The following is a 22217-nucleotide window of genomic DNA, read 5'->3' as shown; positions in this document are numbered from 1 at the left end:
AATACTGTACAATTTATACTTAAGAAAACTAGGCATCATTTGCCTTCTCTTCCCCCAAAAAAACAACAAATAATTTTGGGTCTGCATTGTGAAGATAAGCAGATTTACAGATTGAGCATCCCTTATCTGGAATTTTGAAATCCAAAATACTCCAAAAGCCAAAATCATCCATATAGCTGACTGAGATAGTGAGACGTTTGCTTTCTGAAGGTTCATTGTGCCCAAAATTATTTAAGTATATTGTATAAAAGCTACTCTGATATAAAATTGCCTTTAGGCTATGTGCATTTATGAAACATAAATAAACTGCATGTTGGGACTAGGGGTCCTATCTCTTAAGATATATTATTGTGCATATATATACAAATACAGATACCCCCCCCCCAAAAAAAAAGAAACAAAATAGAAAATCCAAAACACTTCTTTTACCAAGAATTTTTGATAAGGGATACTCAACCTGTATGATATAATATGGTTTTTCACAGGCTATTCACCTATTTCTTCAGGTACAGGACTTTTAAAAGAATTGTGCTTTTAAAAAAGATGGGATGTTTAGGGGGGGGGGGGGCGGGAATCACCTGTTTCAAAGCAGTTCTAAGCGGAATGGATACTAGCCAGTGTGTAGTCATAACAGTCACATGGAAACATGTTAATATTCCAGAAAACAAGCCACTAACCCTTTGTATTCAAGAACAGGTGAGAGGTGCACTGGAAACCACTGTCTCAATCACAGCCTTATTTTTCCAAAAACGCTTCCTGTATCTTAGATTTCCTAGAATATTAGCTCTTGCGGCCACATACAAAAAGGTAAACAGTAGAGAAATTAACAAAGACCTTTACTGAAGGAGAAGCTATAAATATTTATAACACAGGATGCTACTTTATCCTGTTTATTTTCCTTCCTTTTCTTACAAGAACTGGATGTTTGAAATTTTAATGCTAAACGAACAATGCTGAACAACAAACTTGTTCACAACAAAGTAGTTTGCTGCTTTATGTGTGTGTCGCTTAACTTGAAAATAAAATGGTGCCATTGTCGTTCCATACACAACATGAATTTCTGGAAAGGAAATGCTTTCTCATGTATCCTGTTTACCGGCTGAAAGAGGTAGATTTACCCTTGTTTGCCACAACCGACACATTTTCTTATTAAGTACGTGATGAACAAATTGGAAATTACACATTAAATAGGGGTTGTTTTTGAAAGAGTATGCTATAACCTCATATCTGAAGTCTTCACACCAAATACAATCTCCCCTTGTCAGGGTTAGCAGCACAGGGCTGCCACAAAAGTGGAAAAAGTGCAAATACAGCAGAGACAGGTGCAAGGCTGAAAACTGCATGCCTGGCTGCTGGACCCTGCAGATGCTGCCCGGCTCCCAAAGCCATGTGCACATTCACGTAACAGCTCGGCTTACAGGAGTGGAGTAGTGGGAGAGAGCAATTGCTACTGCTACTTGCTTCTCAAAGCTGAGGCTGCTTTGTCCATACTAACAGGCAACCCTGGTCTCAGGAGGTGGTAGTGAGTGATTGCAGCCACTACCTACCTCCCAAAGCTGGGCTGTTCCATGGACATTCATAAGCAATCTTAGCTTCAGGAGGTAGGGGCGAGTGAATGCCATTGCCAACCGCCTCCCAAAGCTGGGACTGCTTTGTGCATGTTCATAGTTTCATCAGGTAAGGTGAGGGCAGCAGCAATTACTAGGCCCCCTTTCCCCCAGCTCTCCCAGTATGGAGTAAACTTCTAGCATTCAAGAATTATCCATGACTGAGAAAATCTGAAAGAAGCAGTTTCTATTCTGCTCCCTCTCCAGCAGTTGTCTATGGCTTCCCTACTAAAGCTGAGAAAGCAGGGAACAGTGGGTTGAAAGAATATGAGTTTAGGGATGAAAAGGCTTTACTGATCATATGAGTCCAAAGACAAGGGGAAGAGCTGAGGTGACCACAGGAAGTCAAAATAACTGTAGGAAATGTGGGTGGGAAGTGCTGATGAACCAGTCATTGGGCATCTAAACTGTGGAAACCCAACATATGGTCATAATAACAGAAAGTGGGAAACCACAAAAAGGGACAAAGACAGAGATGAAGAAAGTGCAATTCATTTTGTTTGCTGCCCATCCACCACCAGTCCCTGCAACCCCCTTAATCCTCCTGAATTCTTTTTTTGGTTGCAATTTAATTAATAATAATAATAATAATAATAATAATAATAATAATAATAATAATATAACAACAACTTTATTCTTGTACTCCGCCTCCATCTCCCCGAAGAGAATCAGGGCGGCTTACATGGGGATGAGCCCAGCAACAACGTAAGTTTACATACAATCAGTAATTTAAAACAATGTAGCAATATAAATATAAACAACATAACACAACAAGTACTTTAAAAACCTGAACATCAATTTGGATAATTTTCACCTGAAACCTATATTATAGCCTCAAAAATGTGTCAAAACACATACCCCCTCAAACCTCCATAACTCAGAAGTCCCCTCCATCCTTTTATTTTAGGCCATACACCAGGCAAATTTGTGGCAGAAAGGACATTGAAACACTTGTTAGCCACTCTGGCTGATATATGATCAAATAAGGAAGTATTTGAGAACCCGAACGGGTAGATGCAGCATGTGGGGCTGGGCTGGATTCCCGCCGCTGTTTAGTTGCCCACTCCTGCCACAAAAGGAGGAGAGGGAAATGTATTAATGTTTAATATTTGTGTGTGTGTGTGTGTGTGTGTGTGTGTGTGTGTACGACGAGTCAACTGTTGTCTTATGGAGACTCCATTAATTTCATATTTTTGTCTTATTTAAAAGCAAAAGAAACGAGCCTCACATATCTTTTAGTTAAATGAATCCAAGACCCCACTGCCACACATGCTAAAAGTACTTTCTCAGAACTGCAAAGATACAGACTCCCAAAGGAGATGAATTTCCATAACCAGAAAGTCTGAAAACCTCTGAATCAAAAGCTTCCTGGTTGCTGACAACAGGTTATCTGTCCCAGAAACAGAATACATTAGGGCAGACTTACAGAGAAAGGGAAAATGGCCACAGCCATCTCTTGATGTGCTACAGCAGTGGTTCTCAACCTGGTGTCCTCAGATGTTTTTGGCCTTCAACTCCCAGAAATCCTCACAGCTGGTAAACTGGCTGGGATTTCTGGGAGTTGTAGGCCAAAAACATCTGGGGACCCCAGATTGAGAACCACTGTGCTACAACCATGGTAGTGTATGCCACTTAAGGCTGGCTGTAAGACTTTACTGGGAAGGTGCAAAAACTTCTCTCTAAAGCCTCATAGCCCTTGGTTGCTTGTTTTGAGGGTTTGTTTTAAATCTTTCAACTGTTTAAATGGTATTTTATTCTGTGTTGCTCTGAGAGCTTATGATATAGGATAGGATACATTTATTATGACTCCCACACTTTCAAAAGCTTTAACTCTTCAACAGCAGCTCTCCTTAGCAGTAATCCAGGTAGCACAGCAATAATGCAATCTTCAGTATTAATTCCAGGAGCTAAAATATGCTGATCCTTTGCAATTACTTTGTTTACCTAGCCTGCACATCATTCCTTCTTGAAAGTGAGTGCTGAACAAATGAGAAACATGAACATGCATTACTTCAAGTACTACTCAGCTTCACTTGACTCCCACAATTGCCACTTCCTCCATGCACAACACAGTGTTAAGCTCTCAGTTTTTCAGTTTTGATCCCATTACATCACACAGTTCAAAGTTCCTGGTTTTAGATGGATTAGCCAAGGCTAGACGTTGCTTTGTTACATGATTAACTGGTACCCTTTTGCTGCTCATTGCCTGGTGTAAGTCAGTAAGAATAGCAATAATTAAACACCCACTGCCTTGGAAACTACAAGCACAGAGACACAACTTTCCACACAACTCTGGACAAATTTTAATTAGATTAATAGCAATCATTATGGCTAACTAAAATGCAAATAGATTTTTTTTCTCCAAAGGATACGTCTCCTGACTCCATCATGGTTCAAGAATTTTAACACCAAGCTGACATGTATAGAAATATCAATGAAGTAAGACATTTTAACGCAAAATTTAAAAAATAATTTCTAGACAGAGAGACGACCTGAATCATTGGTAAATCAAAAGCAACTATAACAGAAATTGTTCCATGTTGATAGAAAATGTACAGGTTCCTTAAGGACTGTCACATAATATGGATATCAAATTAACAGGTTCCCAAAGAACTCTCCCTTCAACAAATAACAGGTACTGTGGAGCATGACAAGTGTGTTTGGCAGATGAACCCAATGTCCTGTTACATGCCTTGATAAGGCAGGTTGTAGTCAAAGTAGCCTGCTAATAAGTGTGCAGCACCATAGTGGGTTGGAAGACATATTGCATTTGTCAGCAAGGATCAGTGACTGGAGCTAACAAAAACCCTCATCCAGTCTTTACATAATTTCAGCGTGTCTTCTCAGAATAACTTGCCATCCCATGCAAACTGAATTATCCACACATTAAATACCTACCTTGGGACCTGCTCACACCTCCTGCCAATGATGAGACCAACATTTGCATCTTCATCCACCCACCAAAAAGATGAGCACTTTCTAACCTTTCTAGAACTGGATAACCCATGGATATTATTTACAGTGTTGTAATCTTGGTTTAGTCTTATTTTAGACACATACATATGAATATTGTTTCTTCCTCCCATTCCACATTTTCAGATGCATTTAAATTTAGAACACACCCACACTAGACACATACTCCAAGGTTTTATGGGTAAGACTATTGCCAAAAATTAACTCCATCCATTTTTAAGAATAAACCTTACATAAAAAGTGATGTCATGTTAGATGGAATAGATAAAATCGCATTTGAATATGAGATTATACATGTTTATCCCACAAACAATCACTAATGAGCACCAAATGACAGGAAGAATTTCTGCCACTCAATATACTCCAATCCCATTTATCAAATCAGTTGTTTGATTATTGCTTATTATTACATATATACACTCTGGAGTACCACTCTGTATGCAGAAAGAAACATAAGAGGGATGATCATGTTAATGTCAACTTTCATCACTTGATAACCTGGATCAATTATTTTACTTCACCAATATTTATTCAGCTGCCAAATTAGTAATGTGTTAGCTGACAAAGATCTCAACCAGTTTCAATTGCTTGAGTCAACAAATAGCAGAACCTTTTCAAGGACAAGGACTGGTGTTATTCAAATGTGCTTCAATACTAATATTGGATAGGCACAGTACAATCCCCTTTTCACTCTAATCCAGACTAGCATGGCTATATCTTTGAATTCTACCACCATAGTTAGTGTGTGAAATTACTTGATATTAATTTCACTGTTATGTTGGAAAATTCTAGCCACATTTGGAACATCAGGTGAGTTACACAGAAACTTTTGTGAAACTGCAGATCATCACTTTGCTCTCAAAATAAGTAAGTAAAAAAGCTAGGAAGTCTAACCATTGTTGCATCCAAACCAGGAACTAAGGTTGATGATCTCCAAACAAATCACAATGTAGAAGTCAACTTTAAATTATGTTTCCATAGCCAACCTGTCTGGAAATTACCACATAGCTTCCCTGTGTAGACATTACGTGACACTGCAGCTTCTCAGCTTTTCTGAGGTTTTTTTTTGTCCTGTCCCATCCTCCCCCACCCCATTTGTACAAAGAGAGAAGTGAAGCAGCTGCATGTGGGCGCAGAAGATTTGTGGGTATCTGTTAAACTGAGATTTGGTCATCTGAATCATGTTAATATGCATAGCCCATACCTGCAACTATTTCTGTCAGAGTTATTTTCAAAGTGGCATTTTACACATCATTTATACTTTAAATGCTTATTAATTATGAAAAGATTCATACTCCTCAAGAGGAGACCCCTACAACTGCTCTCCTAACAAGACCAACATAGTATATTTTACCATATGTGCATTCAAGGAAGGCATCTCTGAAAACTTTTACAATCTTTCATTATACTGCTACACAATTAAATATGTAAAATAGTGCAATGATGCCTGATTGCTGTAATTACAAATAGATTCTCAGGCTTTGCAAAACAGACAGGAGTACTGAGATTTCTACTTGTTTTATAAATATTAAGCATTGCACATTTTAAGAGACAGGCTACATTTGTTTCTAGACAAATCATGAACATTTCATCATGCATCCATGGAAATGAGTTTTCTGTAGCAGTGGAACACATTTCTCTACAAATTATACATGAATTTGAACTGATATATACTTTTATATCTAACAGAAGTATTTAATCTTGAAAACTCTGAGGATCATAGTTGTATTGAAATAAACAGTCTGTGGAGCGTGCATAACTTCATTTCCACATTAGAAATAATGTATTCTTGCTAAAACAATAATGTATTTTAATGCCACTTCTTTATCTATGAAAATGACAAGAACTTAAAATAGCCATACTCAGCTATCCTAAAAGGTGTTGCCCATTTTATCATTACATCTGTTTTTTGTTTTCATGAAGTTCACTAATTTTATGAAACACAAATTGTTTATATTATACATTTGACTGCAGTAATATCATCCTAAACTACTTACTCCAGAACGAAATCCTATTTTACCAAATCTGGCAACAGACTTATTTCACTGTAAATTAGAAACAGCTAAAGAAAGCTGGGCAGAACCTCTCTGTATAGTTGAGGTCTAATTTATTATTCTGCCTCAGTTAATTGCAGTTTCTTTAGAATAGCAAAAAAAAAAGCCATTGTGCAAACTCTCAAATGCCTACAGACCATACCTCTGTCTCTCTTCCCGAGATGCTTGCTGCCTGTACTTCCAATCCACAGTTCGCCCTCTTGGCTGTGAGATAAAATGGATAATCCTTTGCCACCATTGTGGCTGAAGGAGTAGCAGTTTCGGATGTCACCGCTGATACTGTGTGTCTGCACAGTATGAAAGCAAAGCCAGGTCTTCCGCCTGTAAGCTCTCTGGCAGCCAAAAGCCGGAGAATTGAACTGTTCTTCTCCAGCTGCACTAGGCTTCTGATAACATTACCAAAGGCAACACTTGTGCTCCACTGAAACAGGAAGCCGAAAAGCTCTTGAGTGTGTCAAGCAAGTGTAACCGAATACTGTTCATTACTGAAGCCCGCCCACTGACACAGGCTGGGAGGAGAGTGGGAGAGACTTCAGTGGAAATTGGAACAACACAGCAAATTTCTACAACTCACGCAGAAACCAATGGAAAAATACTTGACTATGAGCAATGTACTGTTTTACTAGAAAAAGGAAAGGAAAGAAAAGAGAGAGGGAAAGAGAGAGAGAAAGAAATCACTGATCACTGTCTTCACATTTTAAAAAATAGTATCTGGTTGCTGGCTCTTTGCATTTAAACTAGAACAAACACTTGACAGAAGCAAATAATCTAATGCATTTGATATGTTCAGATCCGGGTATCTTGCACATTCTCCATAGCTGGGTCCAACATTGACAAATTTAAAACAAACCAATTTAAAATATTGATTTTAACTGTTAAGTTCTACTAAAATTGTTTTACCACCAGAGAAAACTTCTGATAAAAATCATGGATCTATATAATTTACGCTGATACTTCTTTACATACATTTTGAGCAACGATGCAAATCTGTGCACTAGAATATGTTAATTTACAGCATATAGGAGAGGGGTGGTTTTTAAAGATAACTTCCTTTGATTTTTTTTAATAAATAGCAGTGTGTGTGAGCACATGCACCTTCAAGCCCCCTGTTGAATTATGGCAACTCCATGGTTTCACAGAGTTTTCTTAGACAAGGAATATTCCAAGTTCGTTTTATCAGTTCCTTTCTCTGAAATTGATAACCTGCAGGACCTAGAATCTGTTGGTGGCCTGCACCCAAGGACTTCACAGAGCTTACCCTATCTAGTTTCCAAGGAAGGTATATAGCAGTATAAAATATATTTATCACTTGTAACAAGCTGTGGATGCTACATCTTAGAAAGGATGAAAGCTAACATCACTTACATCAACATAATAGTAAGGTGTGCATTCCTAATTGGACATGGATCTGCCAAGCCACCAAATTAGGTGAAATTGCGTCAATCCAACCACCTCTCCAACATATACATTTTAGAAATTTCTGGACTATTATTGTCCTGGGCTAACTTTCTGCTAGCATTGTGTCCATATCACTGAACTCCACGCCGGTGAGTTGATAAGAACGGAGGGGAACTTCGCAAACTCCAGAAACAACTTGGAGGAAGAGGGCAGTGGAGCTTACTTTAAGGGACCATCCTGCCTTTGGCTACAGCTCTGCAGCCTCCCTCCCACACTCCACGCCGGTGAGTTGATAAGAACGGAGGGGAACTTCGCAAACTCCAGAAACAACTTGGAGGAAGAGGGCAGTGGAGCTTACTTTAAGGGACCATCCTGCCTTTGGCTACAGCTCTGCAGCCTCCCTCCCACACTCCACGCCGGTGAGTTGATAAGAACGGAGGGGAACTTCGCAAACTCCAGAAACAACTTGGAGGAAGAGGGCAGTGGAGTTTACTTTAAGGGACCATCCTGCCTTTGGCTACAGCTCTGCAGCCTCCCTCCCACACTCCACGCCGGTGAGTTGATAAGAACGGAGGGGAACTTCGCAAACTCCAGAAACAACTTGGAGGAAGAGGGCAGTGGAGCTTACTTTAAGGGACCATCCTGCCTTTGGCTATAGCTCTGCAGCCTCACTCCCTCCCTCACTTCACCTTGGAATGAATAAGAACAGAGGGGAAAGAACTTTGTATAGCTTCTGTCCTATTGAACTGCTGCCTGCTGAGCACTTTAAAAACCAGAAGTTTGTCAAACACTTTGGGGGGACAGTGTTGTCGTCATTAAAGCACTTTTAAGTGTAGAAGGGACACCAATAAGCACTTTCCAGTAGAACTGAACTGCTGCACTGCACTTTATGAACTAAACCGCTTACCACCTATATTACATCAAATATTTATTATGATAACATCAAATACCTCTTGCTGGACCCTCCTTTGGACTTGAATTAAGCACTATAGCACTTTGGCACTGAGGTCGTTATAACCACAGTCAACATCTGTAGTGATCAAGGTGTGTTAGTAGCTAGGGTATTAATTAAGGGTCAGGGAGGCTAATAGGAGGGTGGGAAGGAGGGCAGTGGTTAGAGGCTATTGGGCCAGTGCAATTACCATCCACAGATAACAATACAAACAACACTGAAGCACTGGAGCACTTTTATAGGGGTTGGGGTAAAGAAATTAACATCCTATCTCCTTACACTTAGTATACTACTGCTTCCAATCAGAACATCAATATAACCCTCAAAGGAGGTAGGAGTAGGAAGCAGCGGTAATATGATCCTCGGATGTGAAAGTGAGTCTACCACTATGGTAGACCATGTAGGGAGAGGGTGTGCATTTAGCAGCTGGGGGGCCCCCATCGAAGTTATCCAGGGGAGGGGGAGATACGGGAAAGGGAGGCATAACTTAATTTGGCCTAGGGTGAGAAATAGAGTGCTTGTAGATCTAAAATGGCCTCCTGACATAGTAAAGTTGGGTGCCCAGGTTGGCGGACCCTCCGATCTGAAGGTGGTGCTGCTGAACGCCAGGTCTGTCAACGGTAAAGCTGCAATCATCCAGGATCTCATTCTGGATGAGCGGGCAGACCTAGCATGCATAACTGAGACCTGGTTGGACGAGGCTGGGGGAGTTAACCTTACCCAGCTTTGTCCACCAGGATATACCGTGCAGCACCAACCAAGATCTGGAGGGAGGGGAGGAGGGGTTGCAGTGGTCTATAAGGAGTCCATCCCCCTGACCAGGTGCCCCATCCCGCAGTCTACCTTGTTTGAGTGTGCTCATCTGAGGGTAGGGAGCCGGGACAGTTTAGGGATTCTGCTAGTGTACCGACCACCCCGCTGCACTACAGTCTCCCTGCCTGAGCTAGCTGGGGTGGTCTCGGGCGTGGTTTTGGAGTCCCAACGGCTCATTGTGCTGGGGGACTTCAATATCCATGCCGAGGCCACTCCCTCCGGTGCGGCTCAGGACTTCATGGCCGCCATGGCAACCATGGGGCTGTCCCAATTAGTATCTGGCCCTACCCACAGAGCGGGGCACACACTTGACTTGGTTTTCTGCCAGGGATGGGAGGAAGGTGGCGGTGTAGAGGAGCTCACCATCGCTCCGTTGCCATGGACCGACCATCACCTGATCAGGTTTAGACTCACTGCACCCCCCAACCTCCGCAGGGGTGGAGGACCTAAAATGGTCCGCCCCAGGAGGCTTATGGATCCGGATGGATTCCTGACGGCTCTTGGGGAATTCCCCGCCACCTCGGCTGGTGATTCTGTCGATGCTCTGGTCACCCTCTGGAACAAGGAGGCGGCTAGGGCAATAGACACGATCGCTCCAGAACGTCCCCTCTCGAGTACCCGAGCTAAACCATCTCCTTGGTTTACTGAGGAGTTGGCAGCGATGAAGCGAAAGAAGAGGGAACTGGAGGGCGTGTGGCGTTCGGAGCCGAGCAGGCCAAACCGAACACGGCTGTGTTCCTATCTTAGGGCATATGCCGCGGCAATAGATGCTACAAAGAACGTTTACTTTGCAGCTAATATTGCGTCGGCAAAGAACCGTCCAGCGGAGCTGTTCCGAGTTGTCAGAGGTTTGTTATATCCCGTCCCTCAAGACGGGATCCCTGACAACTCGGCAGCCCGCTGTGAAGCATTTGCTCGGTTCTTTGCGGACAAAGTCGCTTTGATCCGTTCTGGCTTTGACACCATATTAACGGCAGTCTCCGAGGATGTAACACGAGCACCTGCTTGTCCTATTTTGATGGATTCATTTCAATTGGTTCAGCCTGAGGACGTGGACAAGGTGCTTGGAGAGGTGAGGGCTACCACATGCATCCTAGACCCCTGCCCATCCTGGCTGATAAAGGAAGCCAGAGGGGGGTTGGCCGAGTGGGTGAAGGTGGTGGTGAATGCCTCCCTTCAGAAAGGCATTTTTCCAGCGAGCCTCAAATTGGCTGTGATCAAACCGCTGTTGAAGAAGCCATCACTGGACCCCACTCAATTGGAGAACTTTCGGCCTATTTCCAATCTCCCCTTTTTGGGCAAGGTCATGGAACGTGTGGTGGCTGCACAACTCTAGGCATTCTTGGTAAATACCGATTTTCTGGATCCGGCACAGTCTGGCTTCAGGCCGGGGCATGGTACCGAGACAGCCTTGGACGCCTTAGTCAATGATCTACGCCGGGAACTGGACAGGGGGAGTGTGTCCCTGCTGGTTCTGCTGGACCTCTCAGCGGCCTTCGATACCGTCGATCACGGTATCCTTCTGGGACGCCTCGCTGGGATGGGTCTTGGAGGTACTGTTCTGCAGTGGCTCCGGTCCTTCCTGGAGGGTCGTTCCCAGATGGTGTCATTGGGGGACGCCTGCTCGGCCCCACAACCATTGACTTGTGGGGTCCCGCAGGGTTCAGTACTGTCCCCCATGTTGTTCAACATCTACATGAAGCCACTGGGAAAGATCATCCGGAGTTTCGGGGTCCGGTGTCATCTGTACGCAGATGATGTCCAGCTCTGTCACTCCTTCCCACCTGTCACTAAGGAGGCTGTCCAGGTCCTGAACCGGTGTCTGGCTGCTGTGCCGGACTGGATGAGGGTGAACAAATTGAAACTGAATCCAGACAAGACAGAAGTCCTCCTGGTCAGTCGTAGGGCCGAACAGGGAATAGGGTTACAGCCTGTGCTGGACGGGGTCGCACTCCCCCTGAAGACACAGGTTCGCAATCTGGGGGTCCTCCTGGACTCATCGCTGAGCCTGGAGCCCCAGGTCTCGGCGGTGGCCAGGGGAGTCTTCGCACAACTAAGACTTGTGCACCAGCTGCGCCCGTTCCTTGGGAGGTCTGACTTGGCCACGGTGGTCCACGCTCTGGTTACAGCTCGTTTGGACTACTGCAACGCTCTCTACGTGGGGTTGCCTTTGAAGACGGCCCGGAAGCTCCAAATAGTACAACGGGCGGCAGCCAGATTAATAACTGGGGCAGCTTACAGGGAGCATACCACCCCCTTGTTAAGCCAGCTCCACTGGCTGCCGATATGCTACCGAGCCCAATTCAAAGTGCTGGTCTTGACCTATAAAGCCCTAAACGGTTCTGGCCCAATCTACTTGTCCGAACGTATCTCCTCCTATGAGCCAGGAAGATCCCTAAGGTCATCTGGTGAGGCCCTGCTCTCGGTCCCGCCTGCCTCACAGGCACGGCTGGTGGGGACGAGGGACAGGGCCTTCTCGGTGGTGGCTCCCCGGCTGTGGAACACCCTCCCCAGAGAAATACGGCACGCCCCAACCCTTCTGAGTTTTAGAAAAGCCCTGAAAACATGGCTATGTGCCCAGGCTTTCAAAGATTAAATGATAAAAGACGACCCCGGACTGATTTACGGCTACAGCACGAGGATTTTGGAGGAATGGATTTTAATCATATGTTTTATATTTTTCTATTGTTTTAATTGTTTTATTGGATTTTCATTGCTGTTTTAATTATGTGCAGGCATTGCTGCCAATTTGTACGCCGCCCTGAGTCCCTTCGGGTGAGAAGGGCGGGATATAAATGTTGTAAATAAATAAATAAATAAACCTGTAGAGCAGGGGTCCCCAAACTAAGGCCCGGGGGCCACATGCGGCCCATCGAAGCCATTTATCTGGCCCCCACGACGGCGGCTCCCTCCTCCTCCACCTTTCCCACCTCTTCCTTCACCTGTTGCGCACCTTCTAAAGCTTTGTTTATAATAGTATTTTAATTATTATTTAATTAATAATTTACTAAGGGGTGCTTTTCCAGTGCGTTTGGTGCACAAAGGCAAAAGGGGGTTGGACTAAATAGCCCAAGGGGTCTCTTCCAAACCTCTTTATTATTATTATTGGCACAAAGACACAGCATAACACAGCAAACGAGATATATATATGTATGCTGGATTTCGTATCACAAAATCACAAGTTGAACACTTCCCCGGTGTTTAGGACTGTGTGATGTATGATGATGATGATTATTATTATTATTATTAACAACATTGAGGCTGGGTGGCCATCTGTCAGTGGTGCTTTGCTTGTGCTTTTGGTGCACAAAGGTAGAAGGGGGTTGGATAAGATGGCCCAAGGTGTCTCTTTCAACCCTCTTTATTATTTTTATTATGATTATGATTAACATTGAGGCTGTATTTCATCCCGTTTGTTTTTTTTACTTCAAAATAAGAGATGTGCAGTGTGCATAGGAATTTATTTGTAGGGTTGTTTTTTTTAAAAATTATATTCCGGCCCTCCAACGGTCTGAGGGACCGTGAACTGGCCCCCTGTTTAAAAAGTTTGGGGACCCCTGCTGTAGAGGTTTGGTCCTGGGATAAATTAAGTCTTCACTTCCTTGATCTTCTTCACTCCCTTTCTGGCTCTTTAGCTGACAGACCTTTCTGCTGGCAGATTCCTAAGATCTGCTGGCACATGAATACTTCCACTAGCAAGTATAAGAGAAAAGAACTGCACTCACCTCATGGCCCAATGCCACCCTCCTTTCTCTCCTTTAGCTAATTCCTTTGCCATACTTGGCCCAGCTCCACCCACAGGAGCATAGCCTCACTCCCCCCACATCTTTGCACATCACATAACTTTCTCTTCTGAAAAGCAAGAGTTGGTAATTATGGTGCTATATCGGACAGACTAGAGCCATTTGAAGGAGATGAAAAATAAATGCCTTTGTTTGATTGTAGGTAACTCACTATGCACATGATTTCAACAGAGTTAGTAATTCATTTTTATGAGTGTAAGCATATGTCTATGCTGGCATGTTTGTGATGAAATCGGTGTGAACCGTTTTTTTAAATGAGAGCCAAGGAAAATCCATTTTTTCAATTTAAAATCCAATTTAAATCTAAAAGGCCCTTGATCTTTTCAGTTTTTGAAAGTTATTCAGTTTGGCCCAACATACTCTTTGCATTATAAGTATTTTTTTTAATATAGATAGTATTCAAACATGCAATTCCCTCCCATTTGCTCTGAAATTGAATAGTCACAACAAATTGTTTCTATGTGCTTTTTTGGGCATGGAACATATATTTTCATGTAAAATTTACAGAGGATGTTTAGGCAGCAAAGAAGAGGCTTAAACTTTATTACAGTGATATCCCTCCAGCAACATTTTCTGAATTGAAACTACTAAATTGATGTGTCTAGAGAAAGAAAATTCAAACGGTTATCATTAGTTCACACTGTTGCCTTTTCCCGTTTGTCAGGGGGTAAATTTGTTTTTATAGTTAGGCTCTGCTTCAGTCAGTAGGCAGACAGCTTCCTCTTCTTTGTCTTCTCCAAATGGCACAAAATATAGCAAATGGAAAAATAGTTCTGTATGGCACGTGTTTCAATGCATAGAAGCAAAGGATTCCTTTTGCTGTTTATAAAAGTACAAAAGCAGAGGAACTATTATAGCACCACCTAAACAATCTAGAAATATATGAGAATGTGGGTTTTATTTATTGTATACAGTTATTTGGATTTAGACATTCAAATCTGTACATCTTTTTCTGTACATTTTAATTATTTTTCCTTCCTTTTTATCACCGTTTATAAATATTAAGGCTCTTGTTTTCCTTTTAGAAAAAAAGTGATGTATAAATTGGTGTTACTTTGCTTGTCAAACATATATTTCCATATGCAACAAACATAGTCAAAACAAATATATTAGGCCACCACTACACCTTGGGTTCTAAATCTCTCCTTCTAAAAGGAAACAAGAGTCCTACTATGCACTTTAGAACAGTACTATACAACATACTGGTCTCTGAGCCATTGGCTGCGGCTCCCTGTTGAGTTTCCAGGAAAGAAATAACTGATTGTTGCCAATAGACACAAAAATAGTGCTAGACACTAGAACACACTAGAACACACTAGAAAAAAATTAACTGCTGTTTCCCCCACCTCAAACAGTCTGAGAAATGTTGCCCAGAATATAAATTGAAATGTGCAGCCGTGACAGTAAAAATCCATTTTATTCCCTTTAAAGCAGTGGTTCCCAACCTTTGGTCTGCTCCCACAATTCCTAACAGCTGGTAAGATTGCTTGGTTTACTGGGAATTGAATTCCAAAACACCTAGAGAATTATAGCTTGAAAACCACTGCTTTAAAGTCTAGTATGTCTACTAGGCATGGGCGAATCTTCGGAATAAGTCGTTTATCGTAATAAATTCGTTATTCAAAATAGATACGAAGGGGTTTCCGAGGTGGTTTGGTGCTTCGGAAGTAACCTTCCAATTCGAAGCGTTGGTGCCCATGCCTCTAAATACCTTTGGATAACCTTTGGATATATGGGGAAGTGTTTTAATTCAACCAACCTTTGCTATTCAGGAGAGAAATCCCCCTTCCCATTTTGGAGTTGTTGCTTTCTATGGGTCTCTTAAACTGGCTTCAGAAGTGGAAGGAGCCTGGATCTTGTCTTCCCACGCTTAAACTCGGGCTTGCAAAAGTGGAAGGAGGATCTCTCTTGCAAACCACTTCGTCTTCCCGAGCTTAAACCGGGGCTTGCAGAAGGGAGAGAGCCTGATAATTGCAGGGCTTTAATTCTGCAGGATCTCCCTTGCAAAACACCTCCTGCCTTTGCCAAAAACTTTAAGTGAGGAACGGGGGAGGGGGGGGAAGGAGGGGGGATCAATCTCAATGTGCTGGCAAAACCCCAAACTAGAACTCTCCATCCAATGGCAAATTATCACCCTGCTAAGGATTTTCTGCAATTCCCCCCTTATTATTTTAAATTACCCTGATATTATTATTATTATTATTATTATTATTATTATTATTATTATTATTATTATTATTATTATAATAAATTATTATTATTAGTCACAAAAACAAAGTTTCTGAAGTAGAACAATGACTTTCAAAGTAAAGACAACCCAATGAAACAGGAAATAAGCCTTTCAAACCAGGAACAGATTTCTGCAATTATTAAAAAAATTTTATTATAAAAGCTATGAAAATTAGCCAAAAATCAGAGGATAAGGAAAATGTTCTGAAATTTGGTGAGCTAACAGTGGTAAATGTGTTCTACCACTGGCAAATTTCATTAGGATAGCTCAATAAATGAGGGAGAGAGAGGCCCCTCAATTTTCCCCATTGACGATAATGTTTTCCTTTATGCGCATGCGCATCCACCATTAACGAAGTACATACGAAGCTTCAGAAAGTTTTGATTTTTTTTGCTTCAAAATTCGGAAATGACTTTAGAAACGAAACGCCAGCGCCCCCTACTTTCGAAGCAAGTATTGAACCATTTTTTTCATGGATCACACATGCCTAATGTCTACTACTTTGTGCTTTGCTTTCTTTACCCCCAAAGCAAGTGAACCTCATTAAACCTGACATAAGGAAGGTTAGGAATCACCGTATTGGAACTAACATATTTATGCCAAAAAGTGAAGCAAGTGATCTATCATATCCCTAGCTAACAGGAATGCTGAAGAATGGAGTCAAGACAAAAGCATCAAAAGACATACTAGTAATTAAGTACAACTGAATTAAGTAAGACTAATATTTGAGCAAGCATGTTTAAAATCAAGCAGAACTCAAAGGTTTTAAGTAAGTAAAACACCTTTGAACTCATCAGCCTTCCCAAAATGAATAAATGTCTACCCTAAAGGAAGATCAGAGAGTTTATAAGTTCTGTGGGTCAAACCATAATCATGCCTTGCATCAAGAGAGTGCACAACAGCCTCTGACTTCTAAGAAACTCATTTATGAAAACAACTGGGAGGATATCCTATGCCCTGTACCCATTTCAAGTATTCTAAGTAAAAATGAAATTCAAAAGAATTGTGGAGATAAATACAGCATGTGACTCACACTCAGAAAGAATAAAATATAAACATATAACATGAAACATAGAATCATAGAATCATAGAATAGTAGAGTTGGAAGAGACCTCATGGGCCATCCAGTCCAACCCCCTGCTAAGAAGCAGGAAATCGCATTCAAAGCACCCCTGACAGATGGTCATCCAGCCTCTGTTTAAAAGCCTCCAAAGAAGGAGCCTCTACCACGGCCCGGGGGAGAGAGTTCCACTGTCGAACAGCTCTCACAGTGAGGAAGTTCCTCCTGATGTTGAGGTGGAATCTCCTTTCCTGTAGTTTGAAGCCATTGTTCTGCGTCCTAGTCTGCAGGGCCGCAGAAAACAAGCTTGCTCCCTCCTCCCTATGACTTCCCCTCACATATTTGTACATGGCTATCATGTCTCCTCTCAGCCTTCTCTTCTGCAGGCTAAACATGCCCAGCTCTTTAAGCCGCTCCTCATAGGGCTTGTTCTCCAGACCCTTAATCATTTTAGTCGCCCTCCTCTGGACGCTTTCCAGCTTGTCAACATCTCCCTTCAACTGCGGTGCCCAAAATTGGACACAGTATTCCAGGTGTGGTCTGACCAAGGCAGAATAGAGGGGGAAATGTAATCCATCTTTCTTCTAAAGAATATGATAATGCATTCTGTTGGAAATTGCTTCAATAGAAACTGCAGCTAATGAAAAATGTTGTTACCACATTGTTTCCTGGAACAAACTGCATGAGGTCTATAATACCAAAACCAGCATGTGAGAAGTAGAGTTCATCTTCAAGATCTTGTCTCGTGAAGCAGAATGCACTGAGCATGTTATTAACTATGTATTTGGGCCAGCCAAATTGAGGCAGTGGGTTGCTGTGAGCTTTTCAGGCTGTATGGCCATGTTCCTGCAGGAACATGGCCATACAGCCCGAAAACTCACAGCAACCCAGTGATTCCAGCAATGAAAGTCTTCAACAACACAAATTAGGGCATTTAGCTGTGAAACCAGGTTTTAGAGAAGGAACTGACTCATATTTCAAAACTCATATGTATCTTCATACCACATCCCATTTGATCTTGAAAGTTAACAGGGTCAATTCTGAACTGAGAAACAATCAATTTGTATCAGGTGCTATGGGCTATATATCAGAGGAAAGAACTGGCAAAACCACCTCTTCATAGTCCTTGCCTAGGAAAACCCTACAAAATGCATTGGGTCACCATAAGTCAGCAGGCAACTTGAAGTTACAGAACTATGCACATGTATCCCCTGGGAAGGAAGTTTACTGGGAAGTCCTAGAAGCAACACAAAGCTTAAGAGCAACCAAAAAAAGTCCACCATGATCTACACTACCTGAATCTCCAGAAGTCATTCAGCTCCTATTTATACTGGAACTACCCATCCACTATCATTTTGAATACAGTGAGCAGGACTACTACTTCTTAACTCCATGACTTCTCTCTTTGCATATCTCTGGTATGGCACTTGCACATTGAGCTTTAAAGAGCAAACTATAAGTCTAGGGTTAAATCTCACCACTAGCCAAAAAAAGAGTCTGGTTTATGAAGTTGGACAGCAGGCAGAAACTTGCTTAGACTCTATCAATATATTCCAGTCTTGTTAAAGTACACACAATATCTGATGCAAAATAAACAACCTTTGTTCTGAATATATGTTCTATAGTAACAGTTTTAAACAATTATATTCTATGTTGTAAGCTATCTCAAGGCAGAGGCTGAAGACATGATTTTGTTGATCCCGTGGATTTGAAAATAAGGCTACTATTTGACTTAGGACAACATTTTCAGTTATTCATAAAGTGAGGTACTTGACACACAAGATTATCTCCCTCCCATCCACCTCCCTCTCTCCAGTTGAAACATCCACCCATTACCTCCCTGCCAAGTTTCTGTAAACCTATATGCACAAACATTTTATACCATCCTTGGGCAGTTTATTCCACAACTGCAGTGCTTTTATAGGTAAAAATATTTTTACAAGATTTAAGATCTTCTACATCTTAAAAAAAGGTTTCCTTTCCTAAGATTAGAATCCTGAACAAAAGAAACACAGATGAAAAACCACTGTCTATTTTCTTATATACATTCTTTTTGAAAGGAACAGTTAGCACATCCACTTTATAGTTTACTTATTTATTTATTTGTGGTATTTTATACTGTCCTTCTCAACCCTGAAGGATACTCAGGGTGGTTCACAGTATTGGCATCAATTCAATGCCCTCAATAAAAAACAGTATAAAACATCAAAGTTGACTCTCCCCTAATAAAACATTAAACATTATTAAACACATCACATAAAATATCATATATCATATATTCCTCATCTTTGAGTCCCATCCTTTCCAGATAGCTGGCATCCCTCCTGAACTGAGGCAAATTCAGCTAATTGCACCTGAGTTTATAGTTCCCAGTTAGTTTGTTTAATCCAGAGCCCACCTTTGCCCCAGAACTAAGATGCAAGGCAACTACCAATATAGTTTTAAAAGAAGTTTCGGGGAAAATCGTGCACAATAAAATGCAAATTAATCATACAATTAATCATATTATTAACATACAAATTAAAATAGTTTCCACACTAACGAGAACTAAAATTAAAAAGTTGAAAAGTCCAGGAGAGCAATTTAAAACCCCTGACTGTAATAGCCAGGCAGTCGCTGAACAGAAAGGTCATTATCTCATGCCTTTATGTAACACCACCATGCCATCTCGTACAATTTTAAGAAATATTACTGTCCTCTAATGAAAGGTTTCTATCTTTGCTTTTCATGTTCTTGTCTCCCTTTCCCCCATTTCCCTTTCAGTCTAATAACCTGGGGCTTATGGCTTGTCCTCTGAACAGTAATGTTGGAGCACCATTAAGAATAGCACTTGGGAGACCAGAGTCTCCATTACCCATTGCAGCTAGGAAAAACAAGAAGAAAACATGAAGAAAACATGAAGAAAACATGAAGAAAAGACAACTTCTTCTGTATTTATGTTTACTTCTTCTCAGCAAAGGATTTTGCCTTTTTGATCCTGAGCAGCCCCATGACTCAATTCTCTTTTCCTTTTTGCTCAGTTTTAGTCCACATCCTCATTTACTCCAAATTAAAGTGCAGAAACACTGCACCCAACTGTTAATATGGCTCAAAAGGAAATTAGATTTTCTCTTCCTTTGGAGGTCTTGGAAGTTCTGGATTGATCCCAGAGTTCTGGAGGTGTGAACAACTGGAATGGGTTAGATCTGAACCAATAATTGCCTCAATCTATAGCAGATACATTGCCTCACCATCGGCCACAGCAGCTCCCTGCCAGAGGCTTCCTGGTGACATCACTTCTGACGATGTCACATCAGCACATTCAGCCATGTCACCAGAAATAGGATGTCACATGCAAGCCTCTGACAGGAAGCTGCTTGTGGCTGGCAACACATCCACAGTGGCAGTCCCAATGTACTCTCAGCCTGGGCAGCCATGGTCAAAGGGCCTCAGGAATGGTCACGGGACAAATGTGGGCAACTCCAGAGAGTTTATCCCAGATTAATCAGTTTAGACCCAGATTGTGTCAAGTCACACAGTACTTTCAAGGCCTTATTCCATCAGTAGATTTTCCCCATATGGGTTTGTTTCAGCAGAGTTTCAGAAACTAGAAATACAGTTTTTTTTACAACTCAGTGCTAGATGATTTCATATCATTGAATTCCAAACTCATAGATAGAGAAGCATGGCTTCACTTCCTTTCTTCAATACTCTTGCAATGATAAACGTAACATTAGGAGGCCAACACTATCAAATGATGAGAAAGCAGATCCCACCAGATACCTTCTGTAAATTGCCAGGAAGTGGCATCTGTTATTTGCAGATGTGTCAAATGAGATGTTATTTCCTTCATGCACTTGAATTTCCACAGCCTCTACATATGTAACAGTTCACAAATTAAATCTGAAAGTCAGATTTTCAAAGAATTTGCAGATTCCTGACAAGAATTGACAAAAGGAAAGGGATGCAAGTTGGAGATAGGCTGCAAGGTGTGAAAAGTAAGAAAGGATATGCCTTCTTTCTAATGGAAAGTCTTGTCTTGTTCACACTTCTTCTGTTGTGTATTCCTGCACAGCAGGGAGTTTGACCTGAAAGCCCTTGCAGCTACTTCTAGCTCCATGATTCTATGTTTCAATTTTACAACGTACTGCCCACTTTTTCAAGCTTTTCCATCCATATAGCTTAAAACACAAAAACCTTGAGCACAAAGGTGTCAAATTCTACATCTCAGCTAAAATTCTCATGTGATTTTAGCATGTCTTCATGACTAGCAAACATTGTGTTATCTTATACAATTATCCACTCAGTCCACAATTTTTCCCTCTCTTATTGTGGAGCCTTAGAATTAGCCAATCCAATAATATTTGCTATTTCATTTAAATCAACCCAGGTTTCTGGAATGATTATTGTTTATCTTACATTGTTTTCTAGGGTTATTGGTTCCTTTTGCACACACTTGACTCCCTGTATTTTGTAGTCACTCTGAGGAGTTTTATGAAGTTAACATCAGAATAAACCCAAGACCACATTGGCAAAAAAACAAAACAAAAAAACAAAAAACAAACAAACAAGCAAACTTCCATTGTGTACATTAGAGCTTGTTTCATCCAAATAACTTGCTCTCTGAACATGCAGATTTAATCTGCTCGCATATTAATAATATGTGTGCCCAATGGTCATTGTTTGACCACATAACCAACCCACACTGTGAACTCTAGTTTGCTGTTGTAAAATTAATGTGAATGCTTGTTTGGATTTTATGTTATTATATAATTTTGTTTGACTACATGTAGTTTAATTTATTGATGTTAGGTTTAATTTACTGAAGTTAAGATTAAAACCTAGCATCAAATTAAAGCCTATTTTTATACGCAGGGTTTCTCTGGGATTTTATGTCAGTATTTGTTTGTTTATGGGGGCATTGAATGTTTGCCATTGTATGCTGGAATCCACCCTGAGTCCTCTTGGGGAGATAGAGCAGAATACAAATAAAATTTATTATTATTAATTATATATATACATTTTAAGGTTTTTATAATGTGTTTTAACAATGTTATTAATGGATCTGTTTATATTGTTTCGTTTTTATGATTAAATTTTGCCAATTTTTGTAAGCCGCCCTGAGTCCCCTCAGGTGAGAAGGGCGGGGTATAAATGTTGTAAGTAAATAAATAAATAAATAAATAAATATTATATTGTATGACACAGCAAACAAGATAGATATGCTGGACTTCGTATCACAAAATCACAAGTCAAACACTTCCCAAGTGTCTAGGACTGTGTGATGTATTTTCGGATGATGCCCGCAGATCCCAGTAGGGTGGCCTTTTGCAATTGGCAGATCGTAA

General features: G+C 41.2%; 1 protein-coding gene across 3 annotated transcripts in view; it reads right to left on the bottom strand.

Moving 5' to 3' along the window:
- The window catches only part of arhgef3 (Rho guanine nucleotide exchange factor 3), a 180684-nt gene that overhangs the window by 35784 nt on the left and 122683 nt on the right, over nucleotides 1-22217 (bottom strand). The window contains exon 1 of one of the 3 annotated variants that reach the window (XM_003217710.4): nucleotides 6777-7087. The exons of the other annotated variants lie outside the window; for them this stretch is intronic. Coding sequence (XP_003217758.1) covers nucleotides 6777-6872 — 96 coding nt within the window. The 5' untranslated portion in view covers nucleotides 6873-7087. Of the gene's footprint in view, nucleotides 1-6776; nucleotides 7088-22217 lie in introns of those variants that run through there. 3 annotated transcript variants of the gene reach the window in all.

This window comes from Anolis carolinensis, chromosome 2 (genome assembly GCF_035594765.1).
Source record: "Anolis carolinensis isolate JA03-04 chromosome 2, rAnoCar3.1.pri, whole genome shotgun sequence".
In the NCBI taxonomy this organism is placed as follows: domain Eukaryota; kingdom Metazoa; phylum Chordata; class Lepidosauria; order Squamata; family Dactyloidae; genus Anolis; species Anolis carolinensis.
The sequence above is the reverse complement of the archived record's forward strand: the minus strand, read 5'-3'. Positions and strand labels throughout refer to the sequence as shown.